The sequence below is a fragment of the Antedon mediterranea genome, chromosome 6, assembly GCF_964355755.1.
Source record: "Antedon mediterranea chromosome 6, ecAntMedi1.1, whole genome shotgun sequence".
NCBI classification, from domain to species: Eukaryota; Metazoa; Echinodermata; class Crinoidea; order Comatulida; family Antedonidae; genus Antedon; species Antedon mediterranea.
Genome location: NC_092675.1, coordinates 16,034,691 through 16,053,388, shown reverse-complemented (window position 1 = coordinate 16,053,388; position 18,698 = coordinate 16,034,691). Strand labels below are relative to the sequence as shown.

At 33.9% G+C, this 18,698-nt stretch overlaps 1 protein-coding gene across 2 annotated transcripts; it reads left to right on the top strand.

The window, feature by feature from the left end:
• Positions 1-58: 58 nt before the first annotated feature.
• On the top strand, positions 59-18,134 carry LOC140051232 (NADH-cytochrome b5 reductase-like). Of its 2 annotated transcripts, none has more exons than XM_072096369.1 (8): positions 59-190; positions 7,161-7,359; positions 7,598-7,802; positions 7,889-8,040; positions 8,651-8,738; positions 12,660-12,764; positions 14,116-14,319; positions 14,828-18,134. In XM_072096369.1, the coding sequence occupies exons 3-8, from the start codon at positions 7,608-7,610 to the stop codon at positions 15,026-15,028; spliced, it is 945 nt and encodes a 314-aa protein (XP_071952470.1). In that variant the 5' UTR covers positions 59-190; positions 7,161-7,359; positions 7,598-7,607; the 3' UTR covers positions 15,029-18,134. The 2 variants fall into 2 exon arrangements, with proteins under 2 accessions (XP_071952470.1, XP_071952471.1); XM_072096370.1 differs by having other exon boundaries at positions 14,116-14,314; positions 14,828-15,000.
• The last annotated feature ends 564 nt before the right edge of the window (positions 18,135-18,698 follow it).

Below are 18,698 nucleotides of genomic sequence, written 5' to 3'. Positions count from 1 at the left end.
AGACATTGGAAATAGAGAGGGCGCGAGATTAAAATTTCCCTAATAAGGTCTTCCTTTTATTATTAAATGTTGTGGGGTTTGTTGTTTCTTTTCCTATCCTAGAATAGTATTATAGGCCTTGCTAGTAAATGTCCAAGATTGTTTAATTATTCTGGTGATGTGGTAAATCTAATGGATACAACTAGAACAGGTAATACAATAAGAATGATGTAATCGTTTATCTGGCCTAATTGGAGACCTAACTAAACTAGCCTATCTAGGCTAGGGCCTACGGGACATCCGGGCCTACTAGCTGCCGCCTAGCTAGGTTAGGCTACATTATTTGAAAGCTAGCTACTACTACAGGCCTGGCCCTAGGTTAGGGCCTAGCTAGGCCCTAGGCGGATCCCGCCCTAGGCTAGGCCGGATGCTAGTCAAGTCGCCCCATCGCAAAGTCGCCCCATACAAAGTCGCCCCTTACACAGTCGCCCCATCGCAAAGTCGCCCCAAAACAAAGTCGCCCCGACACAGTCGCCCTATCGCAAAGTCGCCCTATCGCAAAGTCGCCCCAACGCAAAGTCGCTCCATCGCAAAGTCGCCCTATCACAAAGTCGCCCCAACGCAAAGTCGCCCCAAAACGTTAAAAAATAGTTTACAAGTGCGTAAAATGTTGCAATGATACACAAAATAACACAGAACGTGTAGGCATAAAAAGGGGAAGCCCCGCCATGTAGTCTCAGGTCACACGATCGGCACGCACCCCCATATCAGAGAGGAAGCCCCCGACTAATCACTCGGTCGCACTCCGCGGTCGCACTCTAACGTGCTAGCTTACCAGAGGGAAACCCCCGTAATTACTCCGCCGTTGCCGTTGTCGCACTCTACAACGCACCATCTGAAGATGGGGAAACCCCGCCGGAGTTTTACGATGATATCATCAGTCGCGTTCGAAATCGGTCGCGATAAAATGATGTTATACGATCTAGATTATTTTTACTTTGTTCGATGAATATTTATTATTATTATTAGGCCTATATTAATAATTGATTTTTGTTTTTATTTTACAGGTCAGTAGGCCTATGATGAGAAAGATGTGTGGCTTAAAAAATGACAATTTGTAAACATAGTTTAAGATATAGTATTATCCAGCATAATGTCATTTAACAGTACATAATTATTTAAATGTGAAATATTTTATAGGAAACGTAGGCTACGTCTGTGTCTTTTATTTTATATGCAACAAATTACGTAAACCGTGTACGTATTATTCCGTGCCTCTTCACTGTCTTGTTTAATTTAAAATTAAATAAACACCTGATATGAGGATATTTATTAGGCATTATAATTAGAATGTTCTATAACCAAAAGGATTGAAATAAATTTCTTCAGTAAAATGATCATTGTGCTGTTGAATAAAAGGCGACTCGCCATCTGAAACATTCTCTGAATCCAATCGGAGCTGCGCCTTCTGGTATCTGTTTCCTCACAGCTGCTACGTCTTTCTGCTGACCGTCGGGGATTCCCCTTTTTAAAAAACACGCACACGATACTGTACGATGGTTTTTCCATGTTCAAAATGTCGCGTTTTAATTTTACTAATACCTGCATGTAAAACAATCATATCGGCGATGAAATCCCCTTTTTTTCTTCATTTTGAAAAGTCATTATAAAATTAAGACACATAACTTGTCAATAAATGCAAAATGATCAATAAGTAGCCTATAACACTCGTCTTACAACACTGTTATTGTTTTAACTACTGTAAATCTATACGAAGGCCTACTACACATTTATACATTTATTATAGGCTATTATCCTAAAAAATGAGCTGGTATCGCGTAGGTTGAAGAAATTGTAATTGTGGCTCTGGTAACTAATTTTAAAATCATATTAAATTAACATTTTCGAAACTATAAATCAGGGATAATCTTTTTAAAACTTTCAAACAAGGGACTATTTTTTTAATGATTTTTAAAAAGCACATCACTCCATTAAAACCTGTAAAATACAAATTAAAACACATATTATGTATATAATAGGATAAACATTAATGTATACGACATTTAGCGCGACCAAAGTAACAACGCAATCGATATCAAACGCAACCGATATGATTAAAACCGTGGGCGACTTTGCGATTGGGCGACTTTGCGTTGGGGCGACTTTGCGATGGGGCGAATTTGCGATGGGGCGACTTTGTAATGGGGCGACTTTGAGATGGGGCGACTGTGCCGGGGCGACTTTGTTTTGGGGCGACTTTGCGATGGGGCGACTTTGTATTGGGCGACTTTGTATGGGGCGACTTTGCGATGGGGCGACTTGACTGGATCCCGGCTAGGCCGGCCTACTACTAATTAACTAGGCTAGAGCCTAGCCTAGGGCCAGGCGTGGCCCTACTAGCCTACAGTATAGCTAGAGAGTGTCTGCAGTGAAAGCCTGTCCCAATGGTTTACGATGAAATCGGTTGCGTCTGAAATCGGTCGCGTTTGAAATTGGTCACGATAAAATCAACTTCCGGTATTTTGTATGGCGCGCCGCTAGAGCTATACGTCTGATGATATCGGTCGCGTTTTAAATCGGTCGCGCTATTTTGTATGGAGCGAGATACATGCTAGCGGGATATACATTTTCTTCGTTTAGTCAAGATTTAATTGAAATTTTTTATGTAGAAACTAGATTAATTATGTGGATATTTTTTATTTTGGTTAATAAATGTTTATTATCAATCATTTTTTTTTTATTTCACAGGTCTCGGAGAAGGACTGTGTTATTTCAAAATGGCCATTTCTAAACACGTTTAAATATTTTATTCCCTTTAAAAAAAAACATGCACTAGTAGTGTGTCAAATCATGGACAAAACATGTACGATCGTTGTCCATGGCCAGGTAAAGATGACGTATAGGCCTATTACTAATAACCATACGTTTGAAACCTCTATAGGCCTCCTGCACGTGTTTTTGTGAAACCTAGTTCCATGGTGAAACGATGTATATAATTTACGTATATACGTCGGCGATACTATAGTTTTTAATTTGAATATCTTTTATTTCTTCTTTTATAATAATCATTTAATGTAAATAATTAAGTACCACTCAGTGTCTCACAATCGTACGTCGTTCGTAAATCTAAATGTTTAAATATCAGTGCAAGATTACCTCTTTGAGAATCGTGTCTACCTTTATTATCTATCAATATTATTCCCACATCTAGGCCAATCATTGTACATCATAGTCCTACTGTATAGGCCCGGTAGATTGATTTATAATGGCATATTATTTTATTAGTATTATCCTAAAACCATGCTCATGTAAGAGTGGCAGATATCGAACGTAAAAATCATTGTCATACATCATCTTCCTTTATTGCATAATAGGCGCGTCTACCTGTTTAATATTAAATTATTTCAAAATTTTCAAAACTTTAAACAGTGGCATGCTAATCTTTTCAAAAACTTTTCTAACGATTTTCTAAACGAACACATTACAATTATTCATTGACACCTGTAAGATAAAATGAAAACACAAATTATTTATAAATAATGATATAAATATTCATAGGCCTATTTACTGTACTTAAAAAATAATAACGATCGAGATAAAAAAAATGTTAATAGTATTAGAAATTCTATATTCAAAATTAACTAAAAACATAATTAGCGTTTTCATTAAAAATCTATGTAGTGCGTCCCATGCAAAATAGCGCGACCGATTTCAAACGCGACCGATTTCAAACATGACCGATATCATCAAACGTATAGCTCTACGGCGCGCCATACAAAATACCGGAAGTTGATTTTATCGCGACCGATTTCAAACGCGACCGATTTCAGACGCAACAGATTTCATCTGACACCGTCCCAATTAATGTGTGATTGACAGATGATCAGGCTTTTTAAAGAAGATCGGGTACAAACACGTGTGGACGTTCAGGCCCAACTTTGTAGACGTTCAGGCCCAACTTTGTGGATTTTCGGGCTCAACAGACAGCACGGACGAGTCCAGACAAGATGTCTCAATGTACGACGCTGTCTGAATTGGCCTTTAGACGATCTGGCAAATATAATTAGAGGATCGGGCCCATTGTAGTATCGACCACATGGGGTGGCCATTAATGAACGCCGTAGCTAAAGATACGGTGTACCACCGTATCCTAACTTCCGTTTGTTAAAGGTACAGTAAAATTGCATTTTGTCATAATGAGCCAATGGGGTGCTGGTACGTGTGTGACTTTGGATTTTTGTTCATATCGTGTCTGTAGAGAATGCCTATCGACGGCGCCAGGCTAGCTGCATGGACGTGTGCGCTGATATGTGACTCGGGGCTAGACCTACATGTAGCAATGTTGAATCCAGAAGTCTAATGTGCTTGGTGGACGTTACATAAAGTGTTTAAATCATGCACTCAATCTCAAATATTTATTTCATTATACAACATACAGTAGTAGTATTATAATCAATGTTGGAAACTGTGTGCGTCTAGTTCATTCATCCATAGTTACTACTATATATATGAGAGTTTTATTTTATGCCAAATGGCCTATTTAGGCCTACAGTATATTTTTGATTAAACTTTGTTTACAGATGGTGACCATAAACAACAAGCAAATGAGGACAATAAAGGGGCCCTCAAATACTATGATTTAGACAGTAGCCCCAGGGCTGAGTCACATAAAATCAGCGCACACATGCAGCTGGCCCCAGCTTTCCCTACACAAACAAACTCATAATGAGGCTATAGGTTATAGTACGTAGTCTTTTGAAACGGTTTTCTGTATTCTAGAATTAAAATCAACATGTTTTGCCTTTTCAATAATTATAGACATAGGCTACATTTAGTTTTTGTCACACGACTGCGATAATAGCGATAAATGAAGCATAAAGAAAATGTTAACGTTGCGTTACAAGTTGATGACATTCTATGCATTCGTTTATGTTGTTCGATAGATCAAAAAATTTAAAGTCGTGTTTTACTAATATTTTTGGTTCATTTTATAGTTGTCATGGCGGTTAAAATACATGTTGAACAGATAAATGAATATTCCAGTAACCCTTACCTGTGGTTGTCGACGTGTAGATGACTTTTCTTTCAGATAACGTTTAGGTTTTTAGGTTTGGCATGTGGGAGAACTTTGAGTTTTTTTCATACTAGGTGACCTCGCTTCCGACAGAGATTGCCAGTCGTCGATCGGAACCTAAAAAAAAAAAAGTTTCCTTAGGATGCAACCAAAATTACATATTGACAGCTGGTTGTTTTCTTACAACGGATGAACCGGTCCAGTCTCAATAATATATTCTTCACTATGACCTCTATTATAAAACCACTTTTTCTTTATATTAATGGATTCATAATGATACTTATCTGCCATATTTTAAATAGTGAATAAAACAATTTAGTCATTTTAAATGTTGCCATAGGGTTTGGGTCCTAAATTTTTTGCGTAATTTTACGTATCTCCTCCAAAACCACTGAAAGGTACGTACTCACATTTGGCACACTGATGTTTATTGATGGGCCGCACACGATAGGCTATGTCACTTTCCTGAATTTGAAGAATAAACACTAAAAAAAGGGAAAAAATAGCAGTAATTTGACGTCTCAGCGACCATGTTACGTCACTGTATAAACTACGCAACCTCCTCTGTTGTGTACCGCCATGGCCGGATCTACAAATACCATGCCGGGCCGCTAAATAAACAGTCTTTAGTCAACCATATCAGATGATCGCGCCGTTGAAGTTTTAATTAATTACACCTATCCTTGGAACAGAATGTATTTTGTAAATCACGGTTTGGCTCAGTGAGCAAATCGCCGTGACCATTGATATCAATGCTTAGTAGGTTCGAGTTCATTCCGCGACATGTGTAATAATTAAGTATCACCGTTTAAAGCTAAAAATCAAAACTAAACCACAATGTAATGTAATTACAAAACTAGCAAAAAAGATACCAACAAATACACACAAAAAAAGTGAAAAAAAAAACACATGAAAAAAAAAGTATGAACAATAAAAAAAGAAGAGTCCGTAATCAAATCTTAATTCGATATTTTATCATTCAAATCTCTGTCACTTTCCGAGGCGCACCCAAATCTAGTATTGCTTTCATTTTGTAGCTTACAGATATTTCAAAGTAAAAAAATCAATGGCCGTAAGTAGTTCCGAATTGTATTGTAGACAGTTTGTTTAAAAAAACAATTTGTCAGGGGCCGGGAAGCGATTTTTTATTTCGTATAGAAGTTGGGGCCCTTTATGTGAAAGATAGTTAAGTTCCTAAATATAACTAAGCCTAACCCTCTAGAAAACACTCGACTACACAGACGGCTCGACCTTTGTATTAGCGAATTGTTAGCTCATTTCTAACGTAGGGGTCATTCCATCTCAGTTCATCCAAAAAAATGGAATTTTAAATCCTACCTCTTCCAATTTTTGTGCGTAAAAAAAATGTAACAAGCCTTTCAATTAACAATAGCTTCAGTTGACTAACAATAGAACAGCAACGCGAAAATCAAACGAGTGAATTTGAAAAGAAATAGGTTTTTTAAACTACTCGCATCAAAAAACGTGCACATTAAATCAAATTATGTTTCAAAATTACAAATCACAAATTATAACTCTTGCCTCTTGTTCAAAAATGAAGTTTTTTGGACGAGTAGTTCTCGAGAAAATGCAATTTCAGTTTACTTGTTACTTTAAGACTGCTCGCCGGCTTTTGAAAAATTCTGTCCTATCTTTTAACACTAGCAGGTCTAAAAAAGTATGCTAAAAAGTGGTCCAGAATTGGGACTGTGGTCCCAAATGGTCCCAAAATTTAATGGAATGGTCCTTGACCACATATCTATCTGTCTCCTCATTTTGGTAAAGATCTTGTAATTACTTTTTGAGTAATCCTGCTAACAAACTAACACACGCTACCGATTACATATACCTCCTTGGCGGAGGTAAATTAGTATATTTAGATTCTTTATGGTCTCCCCTTTACAAAAATAAGGTCTAGGTAGGGCCTTATTTATTAGACGTCTAGGTAGGGCCTTATTTATTAGACGTCTAGGTAGGGCCTTATTTATTAGACGTCTAGGTATAGGGCCTTATTTATTATTTTAATATGCTATTAAAACAAAATCTAAAGCAAAATTAAAGTGTTTTATATATTATTTATTTATAGCCCTATACTTTTTTTTTGCAGCACAAAAAAGAAAGCAAACAAACGATGAAAATTCAACCAAATTTGCAGTGAAGGAAGGCATGTCGTGGTGGACATGTTTACAACTTGACATGTCATATGAAAATACAAAACCAAGACTTGTTCCAGTTCAACAGACTAATAATGATAAGAAATAATATGCTTCCCAGTCTTTTATAAATATTGGACTAACCCTTTATTGGTAAGATATAATAAGTATTATCGCAATGGGTAACAATTAATTACAATGGGTAATAATGATGTAAGCTGTATGTTTGTTTTTTTTTCATTGAAATTTAATAGTTTTGTAATATAATCATGGACCTATAATATAAATTATTATTTATCCTGCGTTTATATTCAATACCGGCGTCAAATCTCCCTCCTTACACATATATTAATTTTATTAATGATTTTTTTTATATTTTTTACTGTTTTAGATAATCTTCAATGGACCCATCACTGTACCCTGATGTAAGCCCTGTATGCGAAGAATGCCAAGTTGATAAGCCCACTGAACCTTTACAGAGATATTGTTGCGGAACCGGCTGCACACCGTGTGTTTTCGATCTTTATGACGAAGACTTACAAAACTGGAAACGGCACTGCTATGAAAATCACCAAGGCAGACACAGTGTTGTCGCAGTAAGTATTAGATAAAAAAAAGTAATTTTTAATATTTAAATTAGTTATCAAATAGCATCTTAGAGACATTTTTTCTTTTTTTTTAGATAAATAATTCACCTGTACTAACCCCCTCTTCATTCACTACCTTTGAACTCATCAAAATCACAGCTGTATCTGGCGATACAAATCTTTACAGATTTAAGATACCAAATGGTGGAAGCTTACATCTGTCTGTAGGACAACATGTTGTCTTAAGGTAAAGTAGGCATATTGTGTATAGTAATGGCAATGTGTATGATAATAATGCGTATTTAATAATAATTAATAGCAATTTGTATAATAATGCCAGTATGTATAGCAATAGCAACGAGGAATATTCAGAGGCGATTCCAGGATTTTGAAATTGAGGTTAGTGATGGTAGTGGGCTTAAATAAAGCAGGATTGGCCTCCCGAATCTGTATAAGCTATTACTGTATATAGTATTTTATTTAAATACTTATTACTTGGCAAAATAGCATTTTGCTTTTAGTATAGTACAGTACTTGCTTTGTTTGTTAGCATAATAGCATCCATAATTTTAAGTTATCGTCCTGAATGTTTATTTGTTATAGGAGTGTATATACTTACAGAACATGCCTATTAATTTTCAGGAAAATTGATTATATTTGTTATATCACAAAAGCTTATATTAAAATCTGACTTATTTGTTTATTTTTCATATGAGATATTAAATATCACACCCTCTGTATTCTTTTAACATGGAGCACTCTCTCCCCGAATATAGTTTTTCCCTGATTTTGCCAAGTACTTCACTCACTTTTCGAGTGCTTTGATTAAGATTTTAGTTGTATTTTATATTTTCCAGGGGCACATATGAAGGGCGGAGCATTACCAGGCAGTACACCCCTGTCAGCTCTTTACATTCAAAAGGCTACTTTGATGTTTTTATAAAGGTACAAAAATGACCCTTTAGGCATTTTCAACTGTTGATTTTCTGCTCAAAACAACCCAATTGAGTACACCTTTTGAGTTTACATCATGAGAAAATTATTTTCTAAAATTAGCACTAATGTTATATACTGTACATGTACAGTATGTCACCCTCTACTGGCATGGATTTTAAATGACTCATCCGATCTATATTGTTCAAAGGTTTGCATGGCGAAATCAAAGTTTGCGGTACACCACGTATATTAGTTGAAAAGAACTGTTGAGTTTCTCGACGTTTTGATCAATATGCTTTGATCGTCCTCAGGAGTGAGAATGCAGAAAGTCCAGGAAACTTGGAATATAAGTGGAAAGGGTGGGACTGTCTACACATATATGAAAAAAGTTGGATTTGTTGCTTGACAAGGTCAGTCAGTCATATCTGATCACTTGCAGCATGAATATAAATAAGTGCTGTATAGGTAAATGATCAGAGAGCAATGAACACAAATATTCATGGTTTAAAACTGACACTGAAAGTTTTAGCCACATTGACGGATTCACATGTATACGAGCAGACAGGACAGTGAATGCATGCAAAGATGGGGGAGGAGAGCAGACAGGACAGTGAATGCATGCAAAGATGGGGGAGGAGAGCAGACAGGACAGTGAATGCATGCAAAGATGGGGGAGGAGAGCAGACAGGACAGTGAATGCATGCAAAGATGGGGGAGGAGAGCAGACAGGACAGTGAATGCATGCAAAGATGGGGGAGGAGAGCAGACAGGACAGTGAATGCATGCAAAGATGGGGGAGGAGAGCAGACAGGACAGTGAATGCATGCAAAGATGGGGGAGGAGAGCAGACAGGACAGTGAATGCATGCAAAGATGGGGGAGGAGAGCAGACAGGACAGTGAATGCATGCAAAGATGGGGGAGGAGAGCAGACAGGACAGTGAATGCATGCAAAGATGGGGGAGGAGAGCAGACAGGACAGTGAATGCATGCAAAGATGGGGGAGGAGGCGTTTGTTCCTACATCAACAACCATGTTGAATGTGTTTTAAGAAAAAGTAAATCCAAGAAAAGCAGAAGGCCCAGATGAAGTCAGTGGTGAAGTAAGGAATGTAATGTGCAATTATCTCATGTTTTTGCTATTTTATATAACTGGTCACTAAGATTACATGGTACCTACTACAGTATTTGGAAACACTCACTGATGCGTCCACTGGAAAAAAGTAGTAATCCTAAAACGCTAAATGACTATAGACCTATGTAATGAGAAAATTGTTAAAAGTGAAATCCTTAATGATGTTGGTGATAAATTAGATTCATATCAATTTGCATATCGTTCACATAGGGGTGTAGATGATGCCGTTACTCCATTAATACATAACTTGCTTGCTCATCTTAATTTTGCTAATACTTTATAAATCAGTAGTTTGTGCATTTTGTGCAATAGCTTGGTTTTATAGCCTTGATAAACAAAGTATGAAGACAGTAGAGAAAATCAGTAAAACAGCTTACAGAATAATAGGAACTAAAGATGGTAAGAACGCTAAAGATATTTTTAACAATGCCATATGTAAAAAATAAGTTTTGTCGGATAAGTATCACCCTCTCCACCATTACCAATTGTCTTTATTATTTAGTATTAATAACAACATTTATTCAACATCAACAGACAGTTTACATTGTTTATTGTCAAGACACACAGAAGCCAAAGTGACTTGTCTTTGTAGTCCCTAAGCATAAAACATAAAACATAGATGGACGCATTACAATTACAAAAAAATGACATTTTGATAGACAGAAAAAAATAAATAAATAAAAAAATAGTGAAAATTGAGATCAAGCATAATAAAAACATATCATAGAAATAAAATGCAATCATAGAGGGAGTTAAAAATTTTAGAAGTAATGCGAAATACTCCATGATGCAGTGTACCCCTCCAATTTGGACCACCATCAGATTTCAGAGATCTCGCTCCTGATGGCTGACTTCGGCGTCCATCTAGGCTGTACAGTGTGTGTACACCGATTGGATGAGGAGTGGACTGGTCCACAATTGGAGGGGTCATGCGTCTTAGGCGTTAAATCTAAAATATAATGTAAGCATAATATGCAGGCAATAGGTAACAATAATTTTAATGCTCGTATAAGCTAGCAATATGTTTCAAATATCATCTTTTTTATATTGTACTTTAGTATAGGGAGCGAGGTCATGTGATTTTGTTCTAGAGTAGACTGGAGTTTATGCAATGAGGCAATTCAATGCACATTGGAAACGTTGATCATTTTATGCTATACCCTTTTCACACACCAATCTTGCTTGTATTTTGAACGATGTATTTTATCTGTATTTCAAATTGGTTATCCGCAACTTTTGTTGCGGATCCCTTGTGATTGTCAGGATCTTTTTTTTTCATCTTCCTTGTTATTCTTCTTTCCACGATTTTTTATAAAAAGATTGACATTGAAGCGTAGATGTCCAGCCAACCTCAATGATGTGACATTCAACCGTGTGAGAACTTTTATGCACACGCACGTTTAAAGTTTATATTGCGAAAAATCAATTTCCAATCAACTTTCATCGCGTTTCATGTCATTATTAGCATGTAACAATTTTAATGTGTGTGCAAATTTTTACGTGCACGGTGCGCATGTAGTGCTAAAAATATCTTTTTTTCTTGTTAATTATGTTTTTTCCAACCTTTTCTAGTATTTTTACCAACTTTTAAACAATTTCGATTTAAAATCATACGAGCACATAGAATTGGACAATTTGCGGGCGTTTTTGATGAAAAAGTTCAAAATTCGTCCAAATTATGCCTTTTTTAAACAGTTTATTTTTATTACATATTCTGGAGGTTGATGAGTTGTAGATATCAGATCATACATTAATATGGCTAACCTGACATTGTGACGTCATCGTATGGTGACTCGAATATAATAATATAGGATTTTTGTCTCTTTCGTCATAGTTCATCACATTTAATAGAGCGCATCTCCACTTATCCGTATTGTATTGTCTAGGTCAATCAATTACCTTTCCAATGATTTACCATTTTAAAAATTTTGATGATGTCATCGTGTTCAAAAGCGTAAAGAGTGCACATCTATATTCTATGTATACAAATTTCTTCAACACGTTAACATGTTGTTGCTCAGATAATTCACTTTCAAAATTTCTATCTACCTGTTTCATTTTGATGACGTCATGATGACGTGCATGTGGCATTTGAACGGTGGATAATCGGCGTGATCTAGTGATGTGTTTTATCTGTATTTTACCAAATTTTAACCTTTTTAACTCATTTTTATATTTTTATGTGAATTTTTAACTTTGAACAAACAAACATAATTTTAAAACCATGTACATATTTTATTGTGTTTGACCATGAATGAATGCTACTTATAACTGAAAACACTATTCTTTTGTTAAAACTGAGTTAAAATGCATAGCAATATACGTTTTGATAAAATTGAAACGGTAAATATATTCAGGTCTTAACTTTTCATTATTTTATCACTTGCTTTAAACATGTATTGTCCCCTGAAAAAATAATTCTTAACAACATTTTTGTTGAATATGCTATTTTAATGTAACATAATAGTTATCCACTTTTACCAAAAATTGGATGAAAAGAAATGTATTTACCTGAAAAAGACTAATTTAAAGCAAAAAATTGTCAAATTGGCTGCCAGCCAATGGGTTTTTGGTTGAATTTAACCATTTATTTTGTCATTTTATAAATGAATTCTTTTTTTTTAAGTGATTAACTTTATTAAAATTACAAAATAATAATAATAAGTCTGATTTAATTAATCTTCATTTTTTTGTTTTTGTGGGACAATACATCTTTAATTTGTGACTTATGAATTTATGGCAATTACTGTTACTTATACATTGAAGGCCTATTTATATTTAATTACTATTTTGAATAGATTTATGCAGATGGTCCAATGTCGCAGTACATAAAACAGTGGGAGGTAGGACAAGTAATGGAATGGTGTGGTCCCTATGGAAACTTCAAATATTCTCATAACCAGGTAAAAAATATTGTATCAGTATTTATGTAAAGTATTTATTATATAGCATGCCCCTGTGTACCCCATCAAGACTTTGCCTTGAACGTATGTTGGGATGTGTACAGTACCCCACTTCAGCCGTTGGATAATAACAGTGGGCAACCCTTCAATTTATTGCTCTCATTCTGTTTGTTTAAGCTGATATTTTTATTCATACTCCTGTACCAGATGGGCTATACAGGCTAAATATAACGGTCATGTCTCTTCAGCAATTTTTTGAAAATAAAATAATGACTCTGTGTGAAGGTTCCTATGAACGTGAATCTCTAACATACGCAACAATTATTACGTTCTGCTGATTAATGCGCACAATACATGGAAGTGTAATTTCCGAGTCAACTAGACTAGTGGGAGGTGCCATTTTATCAATCAATATCACAAGTTTTATACAACTTAATAAGATATTATAAATGGAAACGTATTAGTGTAAATTTTGTTTTACCTTACTGTTTACAGCAAACCCAACATTTGTATTTCATATTCTATATTAACATAACACAAAATGTTTCTATGACTTATGTTGAATGATATTGCAAATTGAAACATTACTAACACCTAAGCTATCAATGGAATGTTTTAATTGTTTTTCATTGCTCATTAAACAGTAGGTTTTGACCTATTTATTTGAATAATATATTACTATATAATTGATATAGTGTTATTTATGAAGGTGTTGAAGTGTTTGACTTCAATTTGACCTTATTTTTCAGTTTTATAGCTGATTTATAATTGTAAATAATTTAAATACCCTTGTATGCACATACATACAATTGCCACAATTCTTAAAGATATAGTGTCCCTGAAAAAATAATTTTGTTTAAATTGTTTTTGTTGATTATACCATTTTTATGTCACTTTATCTAGTCCCATAATTAATGTCGCATAGTAGTTCACTTTTACCAAAAAAAGGATAATTAAGTATAATATATTAGACCTATATGACTTTATGTTCTTTATTTTTTCATGTTTTTGTACTATAAATAAATGAAATGATACTATTTTATATATTTTGGTGTATTATACAAACAAAAATTCTAAATTTTTTCCTCCTAAATAAATTCAGTAGTTTAGTAATGAATGTTTATGAGTTAGATGGGGAGAATATTTTCCCATTCAAAGAATAAAGTTTATAATACACCTATTGTTCTAAAGTAAACTTAATTTAATCAATCCACTGATTCCATATTTGATCAATGTCAAATGGTAGATGAGGGTCTAGACCATTTGAAAAGATAGTGGCCAGCCAGCAGCCGTGTATTGCACAATGTTTTAATTGCACATTCATTACAGATTTTTACTGTTTACTTTTAAGTATTCACACTTAGTACTACTCGCTGCTGGTACTGGACTAGCCCCAATGCTGCAGGTTATGCAACATGTAGTTAGCAACGATGAAGATGACACAGTCATCCAGCTTATCTATGCTTGTAGAAATTATCAAGATTTACTTATGAAGCCATTGCTAGATGAGCTATCTTCATATTGGAACATTAACATCTTGTATGTAATAAGTAAGGTATGCGTTTTTTGCAATACACTTAATATGTAAAGCTCTGTCTACACTATCAAACTAGTTTGACAAAAAGTGTGATGTGCCCAAATGTGGTAGTGATATGACTGTGACATGTTCATATATGAGTACATCACATTTTTTTTCACATAAAATTTGATAATGTAGACAAAGCTTAAGTCTTCCAAACCCAGATACTCTTCTTCTAGCCATTTTTTGTTTTAGGAGAAGGACCATTCATAAATGTGTTATTTTTATATTCACTTGTAATGCATTCAATTCCTAATAGTAAAAATAAATATTTAGATAGATAGGAGAACTTTTTAAATCTAATGGTGTTTTGACTTAACCTTGAATGGTAGAACATGACTGCTTTTAAAAGACCAATTAGAAGTACTGTTCCGTTACAAATTTTAATTAAATTTAAACCAAGAATTGAGAATCCTTTTATATTGTATGTTACACCAAATAAAATAATTTATTTTATGTAACATGATTATAATTTATTTTTTAGGAAAGAAAAGAAGAAGTAACTGGCAAGTATAATGAGAAGCTTAAGTATACACGGCTTACTAAATCTCTACTGGAAAAAGAATTGATTGTACCACCAACAAAAGCACACTTTCTGATTTGTGGAACTAAGTCATTTGATAAAGACATGATAAAATATATAAAACAACTTGGTGTTAAAGATGGCATGTATTTCAAATTCTGATTATATAAATACTAATATATTTTTTATATATTCATAAACTTTTTACAAAAAAGAAAAACATATTACAATGTTGTATTATACTTTTTCACTTTCTATTCGAAATATAGTTTATTGTTAAGTAAAATTAAATACACTAGGTACCATACGTGCCATGATTGGCCAAAAAAAAAGTCACATGAACACACACACGAGCGCGCGTTTGGAACATGATGACCCAGTTCTGGTATTTATGATACACTAGCAGTAACCCATGCTCCGCATTGTCTTTTTCTGCCATAATATGTGGTTATATACTTTGCATGGGCAAGTATAATAAAAGCGCACTCTGATGATAAACGTACTATGACAAATTGTATCACTAATGAAATACGGAACTACTATATTTACGTCCATTGATTTGTTATACACTATCCCTTCACTTTAAAATATATATGTAGGCTTACAAATTAAAGTAATAGTGGATATGGAACTTTAGACTTTACTTTTGACTGTTCAGACAAATAATAAAAGACGCTAAAGAGAAATTGTGCTGTGTGAATTAGATGTGCGCACAAACACATAAACGAAAGTATAAAATGCCAAACTATTATTTTAGGTGTTTTACGTGGTGTATTAATTATTTGATACATTAGAGATGAAATAAAAAAGTGGACAAAAATCGAATGAAAAAAACATTTTGTATAGGAGATTTGTTACCTACTTGTTACTTTTGTATTTAAATTGTCGTCTGCCAGTCAGACTATATTTACGTTACACAAACGTTTTACTACTGATTGTTAAGCAAAAATAATTAATAAAAAATCATTATTTCTAAAATTATTAACTAGAATATCAATAAAAAGAATCATTGACAGGGGGTGGACCCAGGGGTGTAAACCTAGTTGCCCAGACAACACCCTTAATTTCATACTAAATGTTTTTTCTGGCACTAAATTAAAAAGTTGATCCTATTTCATTGTATATACTGTAATCAGGGAGGTATAGAAAATAAATTATTGTTATTTTACCCCCTGTGGTAGTAATAATGATTGAGATTTTAATACTTTACTTTTCAATATTATATTTACATAAAATAAACGAATGGCCGCTAAATTGAACCGAGAAGGTAACTATAAATTTATAAAACTTGTGTTCGGGTGTATGTTTTAATAGTGGTGGTTTACGCTATTTGCTGGTTGCGGTGGGTAAATGAATCTTTTCGAATTATGTTCACAATGTACTATGGCTTTGAGGAAGAGGATCGTTGTATGGTGTCATGTTTGGTTTTCTACATTACGTTGCAATGATTGCTAAACTATTATTATTTGCGAAAGTTGCCGGATTTCCGAGAAGGAATTTCGGAATTGTTGGGGTGTTGCACGAATGAAAAATCATTAACAACAAACAATTGTGGAAGATTCTAGTCCTCATGATATAATACTGCGAATCGCTCTACTAACACTATAGTAGGTGTTATATATATTTTAATGCACTTTAAAGTGATTTACAAATTATAAGCGTGCGTTTCATTTTATTTTTTTAATGAATTAAGTAAATTTATTTATAAAATTGATTTATTTGTAATAGCAGCAATATAATTAATAATAGAGTAAGAGCATTTTTAAACAAGTACAAAAATTGCCCAACAAACATTATTATTGTTATTATTTAAAATATTAAACTACTATAAACGGCAGATCTTAGTAGTAATGATAGTGTTAGATTTATATTCTTGTATAAATTAACAAGGCCTAAGTTTAATAACATAAGTAAGTTCCTTATTCATAGCAACACATTGTAGTAATATTAATTAAAACTATTATTTAATTTTATTTTTTAGTTATCTGAGATCTATTAGATTGTCAATAACATACAGTGTTAAATTACGTTATTATTGTATTCATGAATACCATTTATACCAGTCATACCCAGGCCGCATGTTGAGAGATGGTTAACTCGGCCACGACCTAATTTTAAATTGTTTAAATTAGTCAATCAGTTAAGGCATTACTAGCTAAAATAACCACGATTCTGAATTATCATCTTTCATTCTGTTACAGAGACCATCTAGATGAACACATTCAAATGTTATAGATAATTAAATGTGCTCTTGATTATGCTTGATTGTACATGTTCTGGTGCATCCAGAATAGATTTTGCTTGGATCGATTGTCATTTAAAAAAAGAATAAAAAAGTTTGTCATGTACAAAATAAGAACATCCTTTTTGATAATATATGCAGTAACTTGATGAGTTTTGAGATAGTTCCATCAAAACGTATTCATGAAAAGAAAAGACAGATAAAATAAATGTCATATCTGAAAGCAAGGTAGATTCAACTTTAAAGTAACAACTGTGGTCATATCAGGTTGACTCTTTTTACCTAAACTAATATGTTGAGAACATCATCTTGGTATTAACTTCTTGGGTAGGTTCCAGCATATAAAAATAAAAAATATTTATATAGTATAATCAAAACAAATATTTGTATGGTAAAAATTTCACAAGCTAGACTCGAATTTAACTGTGATTGGTTGTTGTACCTAAAATATTAAAACATCATCTTAACATTCTTGGTGATGCGTTGGTTTGCGTATTTATGAAAAGAAAAAAGAATTTCAAAACAAGCTTCGCTCGCGTACCATCTAGGTCGTGCCCACAGATGGTTCTCGAATACACAGTAATTTCAGCGTAAAAAAATGCTTTTTTTTAATGTACGTACTGCAGGATGATAATAGTTATTATTGTTTACAGAAACGAATAAATAGACACGATGATTTATGTATTAAACTGAAATTAGCACACTGGGAATTACTTCCGAAAGAGAAACTTGTCACAAAATGAGTCCAAATTTGTTATTTGGACTCATTTAAACAAACCCAATTTGTGTTTTGTGTGTAACATTAGGGTTGAGGGATGGGGAAGAGGATATGGGTACAAAGAAGAACAATGTTTTAATATATTCTTTATCTACTCAGTAACGAAATATGTTTTTCATGTTTGATAGGCCTATAAATAATATACCACTTGATACAGTAACACATTTGCGATTTAATACTTTGTTAAAACTGTCACTGTCATAGTCGATTGAAATAGCATGTACATGTAACGATACACGTACCACTACAACGTTTATATTCTTTGTAATTATTAATTAATACAAACATTGAGAAGCAACTGTCAGTAGTACAGTTTATCTGTATATTGTACGTTTTTTATAACAGTAGGGCCTACTCACAGGCCTATAAATAATATAGCTTCGCTTCGCTCGCGTACCATCTAGGTCGTGCCCACAGATGGTTCTCGAATACAGTAATTTCAGCGTAAAAAAATGCTTTTTTTTTAATGTACGTACTGCAGGATGATAATAGTTATTATTGTTTACAGAAACGAATAAATAGACACGATGATTTATGTATTAAACTGAAATTAGCACACTGGGAATTACTTCCGAAAGAGAAACTTGTCACAAAATGAGTCCAAATTTGTTATTTGGACTCATTTAAACAAACCCAATTTGTGTTTTGTGTGTAACATTAGGGTTGAGGGATGGGGAAGAGGATATGGGTACAAAGAAGAACAATGTTTTAATATATTCTTTATCTACTCAGTAACGAAATATGTTTTTCATGTTTGATAGGCCTATAAATAATATACCACTTGATACAGTAACACATTTGCGATTTAATAC